Source organism: Trachemys scripta, chromosome 8 (genome assembly GCF_013100865.1).
Source record: "Trachemys scripta elegans isolate TJP31775 chromosome 8, CAS_Tse_1.0, whole genome shotgun sequence".
In the NCBI taxonomy this organism is placed as follows: domain Eukaryota; kingdom Metazoa; phylum Chordata; order Testudines; family Emydidae; genus Trachemys; species Trachemys scripta.
Window position 1 is genome coordinate 75791648 of NC_048305.1, and position 21082 is coordinate 75812729.

At 41.7% G+C, this 21082-nt stretch overlaps 1 protein-coding gene across 5 annotated transcripts in view; it reads right to left on the reverse strand.

Annotated features, from left to right (window-relative positions):
• The window catches only part of RPAP2 (RNA polymerase II associated protein 2), a 73093-nt gene that overhangs the window by 19757 nt on the left and 32254 nt on the right, over window positions 1–21082 (reverse strand). For 3 of the 5 annotated variants that reach the window (XM_034778132.1, XM_034778131.1, XM_034778130.1), the window contains exon 11: window positions 10312–10380. The exons of 1 other annotated variant lie outside the window; for it this stretch is intronic. In XM_034778132.1, the coding sequence (XP_034634023.1) occupies window positions 10312–10380 (69 nt within the window). Of the gene's footprint in view, window positions 1–10309; window positions 10381–21082 lie in introns of all 5 variants that reach the window. One more of the 5 variants, XM_034778134.1, reaches the window with a different exon arrangement.

Genomic DNA, 21082 nt, shown 5'->3' on the forward strand with positions numbered 1-21082 from the left:
GTACCTGTATGTGAAGTCTGTTCCTGACTCCAGGAAATTAGCGGTTGACTTATGTCTTGAAACTTGAGGGTTTGTATTCTACCTGACGTAACAGTGGATGTTTTTATCAATGTACGTATCTCATCTTTTTTCGAAATCTACTAATTTCTTAGCCTCTGATACCTTGGAGCAGCAACTTCCACAGTTAATTATGAGATGGTGCAAAAAAAAAAAAAAAGATATTTCCCTTTATCAGTTTTAAAGGTTGATTTTAAATTTCATCTGATGTTTCCTTGTTCCTGTATTATCAGAAAATAAATAGGAGGGGGATAGCTCAGTGGTTTGAGCACTGGCCTGCTAAACCCAGGATTGTGAGTTCAATCCTTGAGGGGGCCATTTAGGGCTCAGGGGCAAAAATCTGTCTGGGGACTGGTCCTGTTTTGAGCAGGGGATTGGACTAGATGACTTCCTGAGGCCCCTTCCAATCTTGAGAGTCTATGATCTTCTCTATGGCATTCACTATTTTATATGCCTCTGTAAAAATTAAGCAGTTCTAATCTTCTTTCTCCTCTCCAATCAAAGTATTTTCAGACATCTAATAATTTCTATAGTCTATCTTTGGACAGCGAAGACTGACAATTATCCATCTTCGCACACTCATTAACCACTAAGTTACACCATCTTCAAGCACCCATATCTGCTGGATGAATCTTAAGCTACATTTTTTTCCAAGGCCATAATTTTTTTTTTTTTTTTTTTTTTTTTTTTTTTTAACATGGGATTTTGCAGCTCTTTGTATTCAGAGACAAATGGAAGGGTTCTTTCTCCTGTTACTGTCCCCATACACTGGTATGGCAACACTGTTTGCGATAACAGATCTGCGATTCTCAATTGATGTTAAGACAGAGAGCAAACCAAAATCCCAAGGATTAAGTGTTGGCCTTTTAGATAGCCCCAGTTTAGTACCTACTTCTGGGGGAATTTTGCGACACTGCGCGTGCGCAGAATTCATGTCTCCCGCAGATTTCTTTGCTTCTCCGCAGAAAAAGGACTTTCTGACAAGGAAGCAAAGGGAAGCTGCAAGAGCAGTCATGCACCATTCTCTAGCTGTGCAGACACATCATTTCAGGCACCCTGAGCAACCAGCGAAGAGGTAAATCACTGCAGGGCTGGGGACACCCCAGCCAGTGGCTTCTACCCTGAGCTGGGATCAGCTGCTAGTCCGCGCTGGGCTGGAGGCAGGAGAGGATGGGACTTCCTCTCCACTGCAAGGAGTGCCAGGGGCTGTGTCAAACCCAGCTCCAGAAACCTCCCCCAGCTGTAGGAAGCCCAGCATCCTCCCCGCTTCCTGCCCCATCACTCCTCATCTGCAGGGGGAGGGGTCACTATAAGGGGAGCTGCTCCCACATCTGCCCAACCCCCGTGCATTCGGACTGCCCATACGTAGACACCCCCGTCAAGCCTCACCCTGTACACCCAGAACCCCCCTAGCCCTCCATACCCAAACCCACCCCACTGAACCTCAAACCCTGCATCTGGAGCCCCCTTCACCCAGACTCCATGCCTCCGGACCCCCACCCCTGCACTGACCACCCCTCACTGAGCTCCCTGCACTCAAACCCCCACCCTGAAGAGCCCCACTGCCCTGCACCACCCTGAGCCCCCACGTCCAGACTGCCATGCCACTGACCCCAAACGAGCTGCACCAAGACACCCATCTTACTAAGCTCCACCCCCCCAGCACCCAGGCCCCCATGCTGAGCGCCCCACACCCACACTGCTGAGCCCCAGCCACCTTCACCTGGAAGCCCTTGCAAAATCCCATTGCCTCTGCACTTGGAACCTGCCCCCCAACGAGCCTCTGTGCATCCAGATCCTGCCACACCTAGATCCCTCACTGAGCTGCCTGCACTCAGATTGTCCCACACAGAATCCTCTCATCCCACACCTGGATCCCCCCACACCGAGTCCCTCCACACTTGAATCCTGCCTGGTTGAGCCTGCCTGCCCCATACCTGGAGCGCCTGGTGCAGAGCCCCAGGGTGTTCCTGGGGCAGGCCCAGGCCTTGAGCTGTGTCAAGGTCAGGTGCAGCCTCACCACTGAGTCCGTGTCCCGGGGATGGGGGAGCTGCAGGGTGATCACCCATCTTCGTGGAGCCAGTGGCTTGTGCTCCCCACTGCCAGGCTGGAGCCTCTGCATTTATTTATTGACAAATAAATCTTGCAGAATTTTAAAATATTGTGCATAGACACTAATTTTTTGGCGCAGAATGCCCTCAGGAGTAAGTACTTGAGATTGTACTGAGTTTTAGCTCCACCAGTAACAACAGAGAACCATAAGGACTGGACTGGTAGTGCAGGTTTTCCAAAGTTATCTGTTATCTTAGGCCTTCTCTACACTCAAAAGTTGTACGGCTTTAACTACACCAGTATTCAACCCCATTAGCGTCAACACAGCTATACCGGCGCAGCTTATTCCAGCTATAGAGGTTTAACTGAATCCTCTAAGGGTTGTACCAGTACAAGTATCTTGATTCAAGGGGGGAAAAAAAAATCACACCCCTAACTGAAATAATTATGCAAGTACAATGTTTCTGTGCAGACCAGGCTTTCAGCAACCTTTCTGAATTCTCTCAAGCGTAGCTTTCCACCTGCTTCAGAAACAATGGGACAATTCAACACAGATTTACACCCTGTGAAATCTCACTCAAATCAGTGGGACTGCACAGGGTATGTCACCAATGAATTCAGACCATTCTTTAGAAAGTTTACTGAGATAAAATTAAAACTTTGAATGTAAAAGATTGTGATAAAAGAATAAAAGTGTTATTTGTCTAACAGATGGCCTATGTTTCATGATAAAAATGTTTGCATTTAATGTATAAAGATTACCTATTAATAAGGAAGCAGGTATATTTTCAAAGGGACGTTTCCATCACAAATAAAGCTAGTACTTTGTAATTCACTTTGTGATGATATATATTACAATTAGGTTTGCTCAGTGGGTGAACCCAAAGTAATTTCAACGCCAAGACTTTATGTCTAAATCCTGTTGCTAACAACCCTACTGAGCTACTAAATATACTGTATTACGTGCAACATCATCAACATCTTGCTTTTCTTCAGAATCACCCTGGTACAGTCAACTTATTTCTTTCTTTACAAAGGTGCAGGAAAGACTTTTGAGTCTTGTAGAAGCAAACTTTTTGATTTATTCCTGGGCTATTATGCATACTAATGTGTGTGTGGTGCAAGGAGAAGGAAAGTAAAACTAAAAAGTAGACACTCTTAATTAAATCAATCAAATATATTTTCAATAATTAAAATTTAAAGTTTCTGAACTATTAACTCCTATATATTTTATAAGTAAGGCCGGATGGTTTTTCACCCGTGTGTCCAGGGTTCAACTGTGGCATGAGATTCAAAATGATGTGAAGTGTGTTGACACAACTCTTTCCCCAACGGACAAAAGTCAACATGACAAAACTACCTTCCTTAATGTGTGCTATCCTTAGGAGAGGGCAAGGGTTGGAGTTGGTGTGAAAAATCAGAGCTACATCTTATTCATACAAAGGGCAGAAATGAGGTGGTGGGGAAGCACTATCGCTTCCCAGCTGTATCTGTGGCTTCTGGATTCAAAATAAAAGGGAGTGTGTGTGGGGGAAGGCAGGGAATGAACTAAATAAATGTAAGTTTCCATAAGGTTACTCCCTCCAGAAGCTCCAAAACATGTGTTTATCAATGGAAAAAAATCCCAGTATTTCTATTGACTTGTGTATTTTCCTCCTATCTAGAATTCTTATCTTATTGGTATTTTGGGGTAGGCAAGGAGGAGGTCAAAGTAAGGGCCAGATTGGGCCTGGCCATTCACAGGGCAACGGACTAGAAAACATTCCATTTCTTTGCGCACAATGCCCACACCCTTCAAAACTGAGGCTGATGGCACTTCTTACACAACTATACATATATAAACAGAAACACATGGACTCTTCCCACATAACCTCACAGGTGCAAGACACCTGAAAGGGGGCCATCACCCCAGTCTCCTCCTACATTGGGCAGTAGATGTGGCAGGTATGCAAGACAGTGAATGCTAATCCTGTGCAACAAGGGACTCTGGGAAGCATTATATGTTGGTTCTCCCTATTAGTGATGAGGCTGAAGACTGTAATTTAGTTTTAAAGTAGTGGTGAACTTTTTCATACTCTTTAAGATGTGCAGGTGGTGACTGCACTAGGCAATTACAAAATTACTGTACTGCATACATTTCCCAAGTAACTTCTGAATGGTGCTAGGAGGAAGTACAGTATCATACAGTAAATACTAGGTTTATACTAATAAGCTGACTAAGCAGAATTGAGTATGCTTAAAAAATAAGTGCTAAATCTTGCTGTTTAGCAGAAAACTTCATTTGCACTTTAACATTCATAGAATCATAGGACTGGAAGGGACCTCGAGAAGTCATCTAGTCTAGTCCCCTGCACTCATGGCAGGACTAAGTATTATCTAGACCATTCCTGACAGGTGTTTGTCTTACCTGCTCTTAATAACCCCCAATGATGGAGATTCCACAACCTCCCTGGGCAATTTATTCCAGTGCTTAACCACCCTGACAGTTAGGACGCTTTTCCTGATGTCCAACCTAAACCTCCCTTGCAGCAATTTAAGCCCACTGCTTCTTGTCCTATCCTCAGTGGTTAAAAAGAACAATGTTTCTCCCTCCTCCTTGTAACAACCTTTTATGTACACCTCTACCCCGATATAATGTGACCCGATAGAATACGAATTCTGATATAATGCGGTAAAGCAGTGCTCCGGGGGGGCGATGCAATCCGGCGGATCAAAGAAAGTTTATAACACGGTAAGATTTTTTAGCTCCCGAGGACAGCATTATATCGAGGTAGAGGTGTACTTGAAAACTATCATCATGTCTCCTCTTTTCCAGACTAAGCAAACCCAAATTTTCCAATCTTCCTTCATAGGTCATGTTTTCTAGACCTTTAATCATTTTTGTTGCTCTTCTCAGGACTTTCTCCAATTTGTCCTGAAATGTGGCGCCCAGAACTGGACACAATACTCCAGTTGAGGCCTAATCAGCATGGAGTAGAGTGGAAGAATTACTTCTCGTGTCTTGCTTACAACACTGCTGCTAATACATCCCAGAATGATGTTTGCTTTTTTTTGCAACAGTGTTACACTGTTGACTCATATTTGGCTTGTGGTCCACTATGACCCCAAGATCCCTTTCCACAGTACTCCTTCCTAGGCAGTCATTCCTCACTTAGGAAGGAACAATCAGTTGGAGTACTTTGCATTTGTCTTTATTGAATTTCATCCTATTTACTTCAAACCATTTCTGAACATTCATGATCTATTAATCCAAAACATGAGAAAAATGGAAGAAAGTATAATCTTACTTAGTGTAACTTGGATTCTTCGCATTTTAAATTATAAAGTGGAATGTGACTCAAAAAATACCTCTGTAAAGATGGCACTGTGGATCCATAACTGTCATGAACTCCAGATCAGTGATACTCAGACCTCAGTGATTCAGGAGCCAAATTAGTGATCAACATTACCCAAAAAAGAGCCACAGAAGCATGAATTCATTGTTTCATTTACTATCTATCTACCTACCATTCTCACAGCAAAATGACTGACCAAGTATTCTACAATTGGTAATAACACAGTAAAAGCACCCTGACTGGTTGGTAACTAAATCACAGAGTGTTTTAATCATGTGCTGCAAAGATGCCACTTGAGCTCCCAAGCCTAAGTTTGAGTATCACTGCTCCAGACCATATGGGTTCATTTTATAAGTAAAAATGAAGATTTTTCTAACTGCTGGTGCTGCAAACTCATTTTGGGATTAGAAAAATATTCAGCTTGTGTTCTGTGTGTAATAAAGAAAGATTTTCCAGCTGAAATTTGGCTCACCTATCAATAGAATTGTTAGCCAAAATAGCATCCAGCTGATGGTTGTCTCTGTTAGGGTAACAGGAATAAAAGCTTATTTTAGTTATTAAACTAAATAGACATAACTGACTATAGACATGACAGAAAGGAAGCAGCTCTGTGAAGTAAGAGTGACATTTTCACATTGTTACTTTGCAGAGTAAACTCACATCCAATATATTTTTACAATCAGTATAGGCCTATTTAATTCTCACGTATCAAGAATGCAACATTTAGCATAAAAACATGCAACAGAAATTTCTGAAAAGGCAAATTCCTCTTGAAACGATAGAGAGATTTCTTTATGCCTTTTCTTTCGAGCAATAGGTATGCTATAAATATTGTCTGTGAAGTAAAAACAAGCACTTGTATCCAGATTCTTCAGTCCCTGCACTGTCATCTCTGAGACTAAACCTCTAGAGTACATCTCCACATGACACATTTACCTAAAGTGGCTGCACATGTCTAACGTAGGCTTTTGTTTAGTGATCATGGTCGTTTTGAGTTTGTTTAAATACTGAGTCCTAATGCTTACCCACTAATCCCAGGACGTTTTGAAATGCTCTCAAGCTTTTAGAGGGAAAAACTGTTGCATGGACTTTGCAGATGAAACTGACCACAGTTCACTGGAACCAGCCAGTTCAGATAAATAAAATGAAAGCAGACATTTCTTGTGAATATCTTGAAAGCTTTTCCATTAGACTGTATCAGGGGTATACAATCTTCCCTACCTTCCGATTTCCTCTTTCTTTAAATACTGTGTATATATAAATTTATCTGCTTCATTTGATATCAAGCAAAGATCTTTGGGGGAAAGCTATATCTTCCAGTACTTTGTTTTATACTGCATTATAATCACAGATATTACTATAATATCAAATTTAAACTCTAAACATTCCTAAAAGGAGCGTCTGCAAACCACCACCTCTGAACTTACAAAACTAATTAGCAAGCAAATAAAGCATTTGGTCTGTGAATCATTTTAAAGTTGTTCCCGCTCCATGCCAGGCTTAGGTGCAGTATTCAGTAATATTTGGGTAAGCCTCTTCACTGGATGTCAAAGGGCAGTCTAGGAAAGCACAGTATATAATATGGCAAATGAGAATCTATTGAACAGATAGATGGAAATGCCTCAGGTTAGATTTTCATTAAGGGCTCAGATTGGACATTCATTTTTGATATCATGATCATTTGGACTGTGTTAATCTGGATGTTGTCTGGACAGGTAGCTCTAATACCTTAATAGCCTATATTTTATACATAAAGAAAACCTATGTATTACACACACACCTTGCTAAGGAAATGAAGGAAAATTTTGTGCCATGGTAATACAAACTATTAAGCAGTAATCACATCCTGCTAAATTTGAGACATCACTAATGGTAATAGTAACCTTGGCCAGCAGCAAAGCAGGAAGTTCACAGACACAAAAGTATCCAGGGTACTATGCAAATGCACTGGGAAGTTTTCTCAATATCATTCTCCAGCACATAACACCCATATGTGACAAGAAAGTGATGAGTCACGGTATCTGTGCCTAAGGAGAGGGGTGCAAGCAAAGTCTGACACAGTTGCTACCTTTCTAAAAAACAAAACACCTTAGGTCCTCAAATCAGAGAGAGGCTACTTGTTTGTCATGTCTCCTTGAATTGGAAAATGAAACAGGTGGATTATTATGATGTGTAGCCCTTAAATCCCATTGCTCACTCCTTCATTCTAGCCCATGTTCTTATCACCTCTGATCCCCCAGGTTATTCGTACATTAGGCGCTTCCATCATATCACCTTTCAGCCAAGCTGGGGAGATGTGCAATTAGCTTCTTTTCAAGTTGTTGCTTACGCTACCCCATTGTTTGGCTCTAGGAATAACACAGCCACCACCCATCCCTGGGGCCAGATCATGCCCTGTTGATACTTGCACATGCGGAAGAGGCCCTCCTTATCTCCCTCTGTCAAAGAGGCAAGTGAAAGTGGTTAATACATCTTTTGACCCAGACCCCACAGAAAACTCTTTGTGGGGGTCCATGGTGACCATCAGTCTGCTGTTGACAAGCATCATCCCCCTCTAGACCCCATGGAACCTTCAGGAGAGTTAATCCAGCCTAAAGCTTTTCTGTGGAGCCCCTCCAGGCCATGGAATTCCTCTTCAGGAGCAGGAGCAGCCTGAGAAACAGCACTACCAGGGAGCCGGGTTGGGAGCTAAGGAGCAGATGTATAGGACCTCCATCTGGATGTTCCTGGTGTCCACTAAGCCATGGTTCTGAAGGCTGAACTCCCTTTACTTTCCAGAAGTGAATCAATACTCTCTCTCCAGATAGAGGAAGTGGGAGGTAATTGGGCTATTGTTTAGAAACCAAAGACCATCACTTCTGTAACAAACCTGGTGCCCATTCTGGATTCCACTGAAGCCAATGGAAGTTTTATCCTTGCTTTCACTGGAATAAGATTAAGAATATTCTCTAGTCTCCACTATTTTATGGCCCAATTCTGAAGCCTTTTTCTCAGGACTGGGCCCTTAGAAAGCAGACGTAAGACAGCTCCTATTCTGAGCCTGTGGCTTTGCAGAAAAGACTGCCCGCTACTGCATCTTTTGCTTGGCTACATTTTAAAGCAACTGTAAAACTGCAATTAGGTTTGCAAACACTTATAGCTTATTATTAATACTGTGTGTAGCAGATGACCAAAGACACACATTTTACTTGTGAACAAAATAGTCATTTCACTGAATGTAAAGAAACTGCCTGAAAAATTCATAAGATCTGTTTCACAAATTACCAATTCAACCATAAGAGTGTATAGTAAAAAATGACAAAAGATTTGTTCTTACAGTTGATAAAAAATTTATACCAAGGCATTCAAGTAAAGTTACTTTCTGTGTTCTGATTTAATGAATCATTTGAGCAGTATCTGGCTGGGTGACACAGATGTAGGGCTCGCTGAAGCCTACTCTAATGCCTACTGGTATAGCCTTCCTTGGGACAGTAAAGCCAGAACAATGTGTCAGACTGAAGTAATATCAAAGAAAGTAAGTGCAGTACCGGGGACGCTATGAGGTTGGCCCACAACACTTCTTGACCTGTGAATGTCTGGTAAGTACTTCTCTGTCCTACAGGCTCCAGTGACCCAGGAAGCCCAAAAGAAGAAGCAGCAGTGCGGTAATAAACAGTCTCTGCAATAAGATTTTTGCAATCTTGTAATTCAAGCTGAAAGACATACAAAGATTGCTTGATGGTTTTAACCCTACTGAAAGGCAGAGTCTGACACTGTGTGAAACCACCAGTGATTTCTTAAAAGGTGAACTAATGTTAAATGTTTAATATGAATTTGTGAAAAGAACTGCCTGTTTTAGAACAGTGAAACCTTTACATTTTGCCTTTATTTAACTTTAAACCTGTACACTAATTTGGAGAATAAAAATGGGGAAAGTTACTTGATGTACTGACTATAGTTTGCGTTGTTTATGACTTCAGAATTATGTTGAAAAGAAGTATGTAAAAACCAGGCTTATGATTAAGAAAAAAACTGCTGAAGACCAGATCTCACCTCACGCAAACTAAAATGATGTAGGAGTCTAGACATTTTAAATGGTTTAATTATGTTTAAATGCAGATTGGGGATGTTTAATTAAATATCCCAGTCGGAATGTGTCTGAATAAGTTATGGTTGCAAAATGAGAATTTTTCTCTCTCAAAACACAAGTTTATTCAACAGTGTGTTGAAAAGTAATTTGGGTATATAATTTTTTAAATGTACTCCCTATTTTCAAGTAAAAACAAATGAATTCCTGCTGTAGAGAAAAATGAATTATTTAAGAAAGGCAAGAACACCCTAAAATTACTATGTAATAAAAAGTATCCTTTAGTATTTTCCACTGTGTTTTCTTCCATTCTAAAAGTTTTTCAAAAAAAGTTTATTATTGAATATGTAATATCTATTATAATACACAAAGGCTATGTTTTATAGGTTACACAACAGATAACTGGATCAAAATATAACAAAGCCTCTGCTGTAAAGTACTATATATCAGAGAGAAAATGAATGTTTTGAAGAGCTGAGTGAAAAGAGAAGTATTGCCTAAAAAAATCGCCACAACACTGACCTGAGGTCTGTACGATTTAGTATTTTTTAAGCAAGCTGTAAATTTTCAAATGATTATTTGTTATTGAAAACCTGACAGCTACAAAACTGCTGGCAAAAGAAATACTGTTGAATTTATGTGAATAAACCTGTGTATAGTGCCTAGCATAGTTAATCAGATTTAAAGAAAAACACCCTTATATTTTATATAATTTTTCTAATCCTTAGAATTATGTCCTTAGAATTATGTCACCTCTTGATAAATGTCATATCCGTTATTTAGAATAATTGCAGTACTTACGCTGATAACAACACAACAGCAATTAGGGTCCATTCCGGCATTTTGTGAATAATATTTGTATTTGTTAACCTGAAAAATAATAAGGGCAACGTCAAAAATTGTATGTTTTAGAACACAAATAAGATCAGAATAGTTGAAACTTACTATTAAGCAAGAATAAGGGGCTGGGTTTTAAGGCCTGATTTTGAGAAATGGTGAGTACCTCCAAGACCCATTGAATTGTGTGCTAGTATATTTATATCCAAGTATCCTTAAAAGAAGATTTTCAACCTCCTTCCTATTTATAGACACCCACAATGAGATCAGATTTTGGTCCCTGTTACAGCAGTGTTAAAGCAGAGTAAGTCTATGGAATTCAGTGGAATTTGTCCAGATTTACACTGGAGTAGCTAATATCAGAATCTGGTTCGCTATATTTTTAACAATATTGCACAATATCTAGGTGTTTTAAATTTTTGGCCTTCATCACCCTCTTATATCAGCACCTCACAAATAGTAAGAACACCCCTCTTTCTTTTCTACATCTGTTGTAATAGCTTGAAAGGTAGCAGAATTCCTCCTCCCACTCACTCATTGCTCCTATGCATGAGTGGTCTGTGATACGGGGGGAAAAAAAAAGCTCCGTCAAAGAAACAGAATTTGTATTTAGATCAGAATTCAGTGAGGTCCAAGGTCATTCTTATTTCCAGAGAGAGAGAGAGAGAGAGTTCAGAAGCCTAGGTCCCATACCAGCAAAAGTTCTGTCTCCAATACTCCATATCTCCCCCTACTGATCAAGTTTCATGTTTCACATCTAGAGTAGCTGTCAACAGAGGTCATGGTTGCAAAGAGATACACAGGTTTCCACATAGCTAAGGCCAATCACCTGGTGATCTCTGAATACACTGGTCTACAATTTTTGAGAAGTTGTCTGCTTCAGAGATAAAATGTGCTATTTATTATGTATTTTGATGTGCTGAATTCAAATATGACAATTAAAACTGATTGGCTACTGTTTCTAAAATATTTAAGTTTTTACATTTTATGTCTATGTATATTGCGTAGATAGTAGAGTTTTAATCATAAATTGTAAACCTAGGTCTTTTCATGTGTTTATGGTTGCTTTACATGATAATATTTCACCTGTCCTGTTTATGGAACACTTTAAAAATCAGCAAAAGGGTTATATAAATAAAATTTATGATGAAACAAAAGGCAAAAAACTGTTATGTACATAGTTTAGTCCTATTCAGTGTCTACTCGGTGCTTCTTGGCTTGTCTCTTGTATTCATTAAATGGAGCATCTCTTGTCACTGTCCAGCAATAGTCTGCAAGCATTGATGGGCTCCATTTGTCCTGATAGCGTTTCTCCATTGTTGCAATGTCCTGGTGAAATCGCTTGCCATGCTCGTCGCTCACTGCTCCGCAGTTCGGCGGAAAAAAATCTAGATGAAAGTGCAAAAAATGTATCTTTAGTGACATGTTGCAACCAAGGCTTTTGTATGCCTTGAGGAGGTTTTCCCACCAACAACCTGTAGTTGTCTGCCTTGTTGTTTCCAAGAAAATTTATTGCCACTAACTGGAAGGCTTTCCATGCCGGGTCTCTTCCTTGCCATGCAGTGCATGGTCAAATGCATCATCTCGAAGAAGTTCATGAATCTGAGGACCAACAAAGACACCTTCCTTTATCTTAGCTTCACTTAACCTTGGAAATTTTCCACAGAGGTACTTGAAAGCTGCTTGTGTTTTGTCAATGGCCTTGACAAAGTTCTTCATCAGACCCAGCTTGATGTGTAAGGGTGGTAACAAAATCTTCCTTGATTCCTCCCAGGCTCCAATGACTGTCGGAGTGGCCAATCTTTCTTGATGTAGTGGGAATCTCTTGCATGACTATCCCATTCGCAGAGAAAACAGCAGTACTTTGTGTATCCAGTCTGCAGACCAAGCAAGAGAGCAACAACCTTCAAATCGCCACAAAGCTGCCACTGATGTTGGTCATAGTTTATGCACCTCAAAAGTTGTTTCATGTTGTCATAGGTTTCCTTCATATGGACTGCATGACCAACTGGAATTGATGGCAAAACATTGCCATTATGCAGTAAAACAGCTTTAAGACTCATCTTCGATGAATCAATGAACAGTCTCCACTCATCTGGATCGTGAACGATGTTGAGGGCTGCCATCACACCATCGATGTTGTTGCAGGCTACAAGATCACCTTCCATGAAGAAGAATGGGACAAGATCCTTTTGACGATCACGGAACATGGAAACCCTAACATCACCTGCCAGGAGATTCCACTGCTGTAGTCTGGAGCCCAACAGCTCTGCCTTACTCTTGGGTAGTTCCAAATCCCTGACAAGGTCATTCAGTTCACCTTGTGATATGAGGTGTGGTTCAGAGGAGGAGGATGGGAGAAAATGTGGGTCCTATGACATTGATGGTTCAGGACCAGAAGTTTCATCCTCTTCCTCGTCTGACTCAAGTGAGAATGATTCTGGTGCATCAGGAACCGGCAGTCCTTTTCCATGGGGTACTGGGCGTATAGCTGATGGAATGTTAGGATAATGCACAGTCCACTTTTTTTCTTTGACACACCTTTCCCAACTGGAGGCACCATGCAGAAGTAACAATTGAGGTATGATCTGTTGGCTCTCTCCAAATCATTGGCACTGCAAAAGGCATAGATTTCCTTTTCCTGTTCAACCACTGGCGAAGGTTTGTTGCACAAGCATTGCAGCATGTGTGTGGGGCCCACCTCTTGTCCTGATCTCCAATTTTTCAGCCAAAATAAAGAAAATAGGCTCTCTTAACCATAGTGGTTATACTGCGCTTTTGTGATGCAAAAGTCACTTCACCACAAACATAGCAGAAGTTATCTGCACTGTTCACACAAGTACGAGGCATCTCTGCTCACTTTGGCTAAACAGAAATGTGTCCCTTTGCAAAATCAAACACTGACAAATAAGAGAGCACGACACTGTATGATTTCTAGAGCTGATATAGGGCAATTTGTTCAGCAGAGTGATGTAAGCTTCGTTATGATTGCATCATCCATGACTTCTAGGAATAACATGATGCAATTCATATCACGTATGACGCAATACCAGCTTCAGATTGCATCATTCATTGTTTTGCCTAAAAAGCAAGTACTGTTCAAACCCAGTCATACTTTTATTCATAGATCCAGTCAAAGATGTATTTTAGTCATTTCTGGTTTAAATTGAGATCCCTTCCCTTTATAACTCATTTATCCTCCGCCATTCCCAAGTCCAGGGTCGTATATACTGACCCAATAGCATATCTTGAAAACTAGAGCCAATCAACAATTTTAAGCATCATTTTCATTCTCAGTGACCCAGAATTAGTAAAGTTTGACTACATTTATTTCAGAAGCATGTTGGCTGTAGAGCACTGATATCAAGACAGAGTCTTTGTACTATACTCTATTCAATGAGGAGAAAGTGCAGAGAGCAGAGCACAGGAATGATCACAGAATCTCATGGTTGGAAGGGACCTCAGGAGGTCATCTAGTCCAACCCCCTGCTCAAAGCAGGACCAATCCCCCAACTAAATCATCCCAGCCAGGGCTTTGTCAAGCCTGACCTTAAAAACCTCTAAGGAAGGAGATTCCACCACTCCCTAGGTAACCCATTCCAGTGCTTCACCACCCTCCTAGTGAAAAAGTTTTCCCTAATATCCAACCTAAACCTCCCCCACTGCAACTTGAGACCATTACTCCTTGTTCTGTCATCTGGTACCACTGAGAACAGTCTAGATCCATCCTCTTTGGAACCCCCTTTCAGGTAGTTGAAAGCAGCTATCAAATCCCCCCTCATTCTTCTCTTCTGCAGACTAAACAATCCCAGTTCCCTCAGCTTCTCCTCATAAGTCATGTGCTCCAGCCCCCTAATCATTTTTGTTGCCCTCTGCTGGACTCTTTCCAATTTTTCCACATCCTTCTTGTAGTGTTGGGCCCAAAACTGGACACAGTACTCCAGATGAGGCCTCACCAATGTCGAATAGAGGGGAATGATCACATCCCTCAATCTGCTAGCAATGCCCCTACTTATACAGCCCAAAATGCCATTAGCCTTCTTGGCAACAAGGGCACACTGTTGACTCATATCCAGCTTCTCGTCCACTGTAACCCCTAGGTCCTTCTCTGTAGAACTGCTGCCTAGCCATTCGGTCCCTAGTCTGTAACAGTGAATGGGATTCTTCCGTCTTAAGTGCAGGACTCTGCATTTGTCTGTGTTGAACCTCATCAGGTTTCTTTTGGCCCAATCCTCTAATTTGTCTAGGTCCCTCTGTATCCTATCCCTACCCTCCAGCGTATCTACCACTCCTCCCAATTTAGTGTCACTTGCAAACTTACTGAGAGTGCAGTCCACGCCATCCTCCAGATCATTAATGAAGATATTGAACAAAACCGGCCCCAGGACTGACCCTTGGGGCACTCCGCTTGAAACCGGCTGCCAACTAGACATTGATCACTACCCATTGAGTCCGACGATCTAGCCAGCTTTCTATCCACTTTATAGTCCATTTATCCAGCCCATACTTCTTTAACTTGCCGGCAAGAATACTGTGTGAGACCATATCAAAGCTTTGCTAAAGTCAAGGAATAACATATCCACTGCTTTCCCCTCATCCACAGAGCCAGTTCTCTCCTTATAGAAGGCAATTAGGTTAGTCAGGCATGACTTGCCCTTGGTGAATCCATGCTGACTGTTCCTGATCACTTTCCTCTCCTCTAAGTGCTTCAGAATTGATTCCTTGAGGACCTGCTCCATGATTTTTCCAGGGACTGAGGTGAGGCTGACTGGCCTGTAGTTCCCCAGATCCTCCTCCTTCCCTTTTTAAAAGATGGGCACTACATTAGCCTTTTTCCAGTCATCCAGGACTTCCCCCGATCACCATGAGTTTTCAAAGATAATGGCCAATGGCTCTGCAATCACTTCCGCCAACTCCTTTAGCACCCCCGGATGCAGTGCATCTGGCCCCATGGATTTGTGCTTGTCCAGCTTTTCTAAATAGCCCCGAACCACTTCTTTCTCCACAGAGGGCTGGTCACTTCCTCCCCATATTGTGCTGCCCAGTGCAGCAGTCTGGGAGCTGACCTTGTTCGTGAAGACAGAGGCAAAAAAGCATTGAGTGCATTAGCTTTTTCCACATCCTCTGTTCCTAGGTTGCCTACCTCATTCAGTAAGGGGTCCACACTTTCCTTGACTTTCTTCTTGTTGCTAACATACCTGAAGAAACCCTTCTTGTTACTCTTAACATCTCTTGCTAGCTGCTACTCCAAATGTGATTTGGCCTTCCTGATTTCACTCCTGCATGCCCTGAGCAATATTTTTATACTCCTCCCGGGTCATTTGTCCAATCTTCCACTTCTTGTAAGCTTCTTTTTTGTATTTAAGATCAGCAAGGATTTCATTGTTAAGCCAAGCTGGTCACCTGCCATATTTACTATTCTTTCTACACATCGGGATGGTTTGTTCCTGCAACCTCAATAAGGATTCTTTGTGTGGCACCAAGACCCATGTTGCTGCACAAATGGGCTACTGGATTTTGCACCAAGTGAAGCTTCATCCCTAGATAGAACACAGCTGCAACAAGTCAAGCCTGGAGGTCACAATGCATGATTTACCATGGCCAGATTTGGTCTGATTGGATCAGGGGGTAGTCTTATGGAAAGCCACAGATGAGAGTGGGTGTGGCTATTTGGGCATCCAAAGCTGTGAACACTCAGAGATATTGTGGAGTTGTTAAATTATTCAAAGTGCTTCTTTTTCCTATCAGCACCCTTCTCTCTTACCTGGGTTCAGTTGAAACAGCTGCTTTTCACTTATGTTCTCATTTCACAAGGCACTGGGAAAGCTGGGAGACCTAGCAAAGGGCATCATTTCCATAATGGTGACCTTTCAGCCTGTCTCACCAGCTTACCCATTGGCTTCATCCAGAAGTTGTCTAAGATGGGGGACATGGCCCTGTGGGGGCATTCTAGGGACAGAGGGAGAGTTTTCCATCACAACCTTCAGGGTTTTATCTAAGAGGAAAGACTCAAGCCATTTGAGGACATTTCAACAGAAGAAACTGTTCCTGGAAGGTTTTCAAATAAGCTGTAGGGGCCTGAAATGTACATTTGTTGGGAGTCACCTATGGAAAGGCATATTGGCTGAATGGCCAATTGTGGCTTGTGCTGACAGCACTAGTCATATCATTAGTTCCCTTCAAGGGGCCTCCACTTGTTGGCCACAGACTGAAGCCCTTAACATGGGTGGAAGGAGAAAGAGAGCATATTTTGCCCCCTATCTGCTAACCCAACCCAGAAAACTATTCCTGTGCCCTGTAAACGAACTACCCTTGAGCCAAAATGATGACTTTCTCTGCCTGGTGCCCACACTAGGGTACATATTTTATAAAGTATGGCTCCACTCTGAATAGAGAATCTGAAAAAATGGCACACTTAGGGTTTGCCTATATTGCATGCTAAATTGGTGCCGATGCGATTGATACAGTGGAATCGATTTAGCGGGTCTGGTGAAGACGCGATGAGTCTATGGGAGAGCGCTCTCCTGTCAACTTCAGTACTCCACCTCACCGAGAGGTGGAAGGTTAAGTCGGTGGGAAAGCATCTCCTGACGACATAGTGTGGTGCAGACACCGCATTAGGTCGATGTAAGCTATGTCGCTCAGGAGGGGGATTGTTTCACACCCGAGTGACGTAACTTACATCTATTTAAGCAGCAGTGTAGACCAGGCCTTAGGTCTATGTTTCTTTCATCTCACTGATTTTCATACCAAATGTGCTCACTTTACAAGTTATTTTTTTCTAAACTGCAAGCCCTACAATCTCAGCTAGGGATCTGCATCACAAGTTGGGTTTTCTTTTTTGGGCAGGTCAATGTACACCACCAGTTACACTGGGCAATGTTAACAACTGGTTTTTGAAGTGGTAGCTCAATAAGTTACCCCTACAGGCAATTTTATAAAAGTTGTTAGACACCAGTGCCCACAGTTGGACCCTTTTAGGGAACTCATAGACTTTTAATAACTATGGGTAGTATGGCCCCAGCTGCTGAGGTGGGAAAAAATATTGCATGATAGACAGATAATGCATGAGACCATCCCACCAGATTGTCAACTCTGAGGCACAGAGCAGAATGTTTCCTTCCACATGCAGCACATTTATCTGGAAAATGACAAACTCTGCCATGTCTTAGAGTGCCTCAGTGGTCAGCATATGTTTCCAGGGAACCAGGAACAAATAGATTTTGGCCTTGCAATATGACACTTTTGTTATACATGAGAGAGAACAGCACAAAGTGGAGGAGTAGAGAGGTGGATCTGGCAGAACAATTTAAGTCAGTTGTTGAATACATCATGAGAATTTTTAGGTCAGGTCCCAAGATATCTTGCACATCAGACCCCAAGGCCCTATTCACACTACTGGCACAGTTAACACTACACAGGTTTATGTTTACAAAATGTAGATAAAATTCCATAACCATGGCAGTTAACAGTGTTTTGCCCCTGGCAGAGGCCAACCTATCACATGGTTGTCTTTTTGTAATCATGCCAATGTTAGCTATTCTGCCAGTTCTCCTTCCCTCACCAGTTTTGTATGGTAGGACACCCTAGAGTGCATTGTGCCAGACTGTTGCTCCCACTCTGTGTGTGTGTCATCTAGACAGTCTATACCTTGCAGAGGTAGTATGGAATAACTGGCCAGGTTTTCTCAAAATGTTCCAGTAAAATAGGTTATCCATGGCTATCTTATTATTTGCTAAGTCTGTGTAAAATTCCAGAATATTACAGCTAATATAGTGGTTCAAAATAATCACATATAAAAACACAATGCCAATTACAATCTGTAAACTCTGCTTAGTCTGGTTTCAATAGAAGAGTAACAGATACCCAAATATGACCAATAAGGAGAACAAGACATCCTCACTGTTTCCCTTTCCTGCTTTATTTCCTCCTCAGCATAGTAATTCATTTCAACTAACCACCTTCTCATTCTTGGCATTACGCGTATCTGTGGTTATTGGTTTGGAAACCTAACATTTTTCTATTCATCTTTAGCGAAAAACACTCTATATATGAACATTTCGTATTTCTTTATCTGCCTGAGCAGGTGGCAGAACTAGGGAGTTTCTTTTGTAAGTTAAAAACTAAAATAACAATATTATTTCTCCCCATCCTCAGTGAATCCAGGTGATTCTTCCAAACAAGATAAATGTGTGACTATAGTTTAAATATTAATTTTATAAGTATCAGCCATGACTACTGAAGCAGTGCATCTCCATCTGAATTATTTCCATCCTATCCTTTAATAAAATTAACATTGAGTACTAAATGAAATGGCCATGTCATATAATATACCCAGTATTTTTGGTTAAATAACATGGATTGTCTGAAACATACCAACATGTACTGACTACTATATGAAATTGTCTAGCAACAAAAAGTTAATATGTGCTAAACGGTTACTCTTTTCTGTTTGAAGACAAAACAAGGACTTTAAGGTCTTGACTCAATACCGATGACAGTGATAAAAACTACTAAAAAATGCCTGATGGAATCATCTTGACAGGCAATTCATATGTAACATTCCAGTTAATCTGCTCTGATGAGATACAATGGAAGAGACAGCTCTAAATCACCTGGGAAAATGCTGTCAAATAACAGAGAAAGCAGCTTTGTTTCAGTGCTCTACAAGGAGCCATTATTGATTAGAGCACAAGAAGGCGTCATTCTTGTACACAAACTAAGAGATGTAGTTATTTGTGTCAATTAACTCTTATTCAATGTTAGTATTGATTGGCAAGGTCTCAACACTAGTCATTGCCATCAATATGCTATTTACAGTAGAGGTAGTCAGAAGACAGATAACCTGCTGGATGCAGTAATATAGATCGGTTGATGTAGTACTGTCACTGGATTGGATGAGTAGGCAAGATTCCACAGCCAGTAACCTTTTGGTACAATACCTGTCCTACAGCACTTGTGCAACTGTATTAAAAAAGCCATGTTAGGAAGATCAGACTAAAGCATGCAACCTACAGCTGTGAAGCCTTAAATAATAAGGAGCAGCAAAAGGGCAATCACTTTCAAAAACAAGCTGTGTGTCAACACCTAGGCGTCTGAAGACTAAAGCTTTCAAAAAACAGTCAAGTGCAAGTCCCCACTAAAAATGGTTCACTAATTCTGTGTCTTATCTTTAGCCAAAACTGCTACTTCAAAATAATCTGTGAGGGAGGGGAGAAAAATGTCAGTACAATTATATCTTTTAAACATATGTTGTGGGGAAGAAACCTAGCAGCAATGTTTTAAAAGTAGAAGTTTAAGCCTATGATTTGGGATTGCAGAGTTCTAATTTTCTGTTAAAAAGTATGACAAAAGGTCCTACAAGTTTTTAAAGAGAGAAACTACAGCAAGTTTGCTTAGGCCAAGTAAGGCTAGATGACTAGGTGCTGAAAGCCAGAGAATGCCCCCAAGATCCCAAAAGATTCCAACTGGTCATTTTGGTGGTTTGGCTGGCTGGTGTCAAACCCCACACAGTACTGAAGCAGGTTTGCTTCATACAGCACAGCCTACAGTAGAAAGGGAAAAGCAGTATTAAATCCAGCTGCAATATTTCCTCCATCCCTGTAGGTGGAGATATGACCTGCAAAGCTGCATTAGCAGCACGTGAAGGTATATAAATGTGTTCGGCAAACAGAATCAGGGTAGCAAAAGGATGACAGGTGAAGGAAAAAACAACAACCTAGGAATCAAAAATAAAAGGTAAAGAGAGAAAATATAAATCTTGCCTCTTCTCAATCATTGACAGGAGCACAGCCGAAAAAAAAGAAAAAAAAAAAAAAAAAAAAAAAAAGAGATGTTACTTACTTGTACAGTAACTTGAGTTCTTTGAGATGTTTTGTCCCTACAGATACTCCACTTCAGGTGTCAGTGCGTGCCTATGTGCCTCAGATCAGACATTTTTGGTAGCAGCGTCCACATGATCCGTGCAGGCATTCTGTAGACTAGTGGACTTGCTGGCCGACGCTTCCTGCAGCTCCCATTGGCCGGGAATGGTGAACCACGGCCACTGGGAGTTGCCGGGGGCCGTGCCTGCGAATGGTCAACGTCCGCAAAACGTCTCGCATCCTGCAATCTGCTTACCCTAATGGGCCGCATGTGGCCCGCGGGCTGCAGGTTGCCAACCACTGCTGTACACCCTTGTACTGATCTGAGGGCATATAAGGCAGGGTGGACCCACCGCTGCTCCAGTTCCTTCTCCACCATGAAATCCAGCCTAATGCTGGGACTCCAAAGAAAAGAAGAAGAAGGGTGAGCACCCGTAGGGACAAAACATCTTGAAGAACTCAAGTTATTGTATGAGTAAGTAACTTCTCCTTCGTCTCTGAGTAATTGCCCCCTCTGAGCACTCTATTTCAGGTGACTTTTGCAGTGCCCAGGCTACAGGGGCTGGTGCTGAGAAGTCCTATTTAGCCCAGATTGGAGAACAGCCATCCCAAAGGCTGTATCAGACTTGGAAACATACACTTTTGTTTTCACTATTTACCAATTTTCTCCAGAAAATCCCTACTTTTTTTTTTAAAAAAGTCAATATTCGGGTTTTAGCAATTTCCACCAAATTTTGGGTGAGCCAGCTCCCGACTCCTCCCTTGAAGAGTCCCTGCTGCTGCGAGACGGGAAGGGAGTTGGGTCCCAGCAGCTGAGACCACACAACCACTGCAGTGACAGGCCCACAGGGAGCGGAATTCTGCCCCCCTGA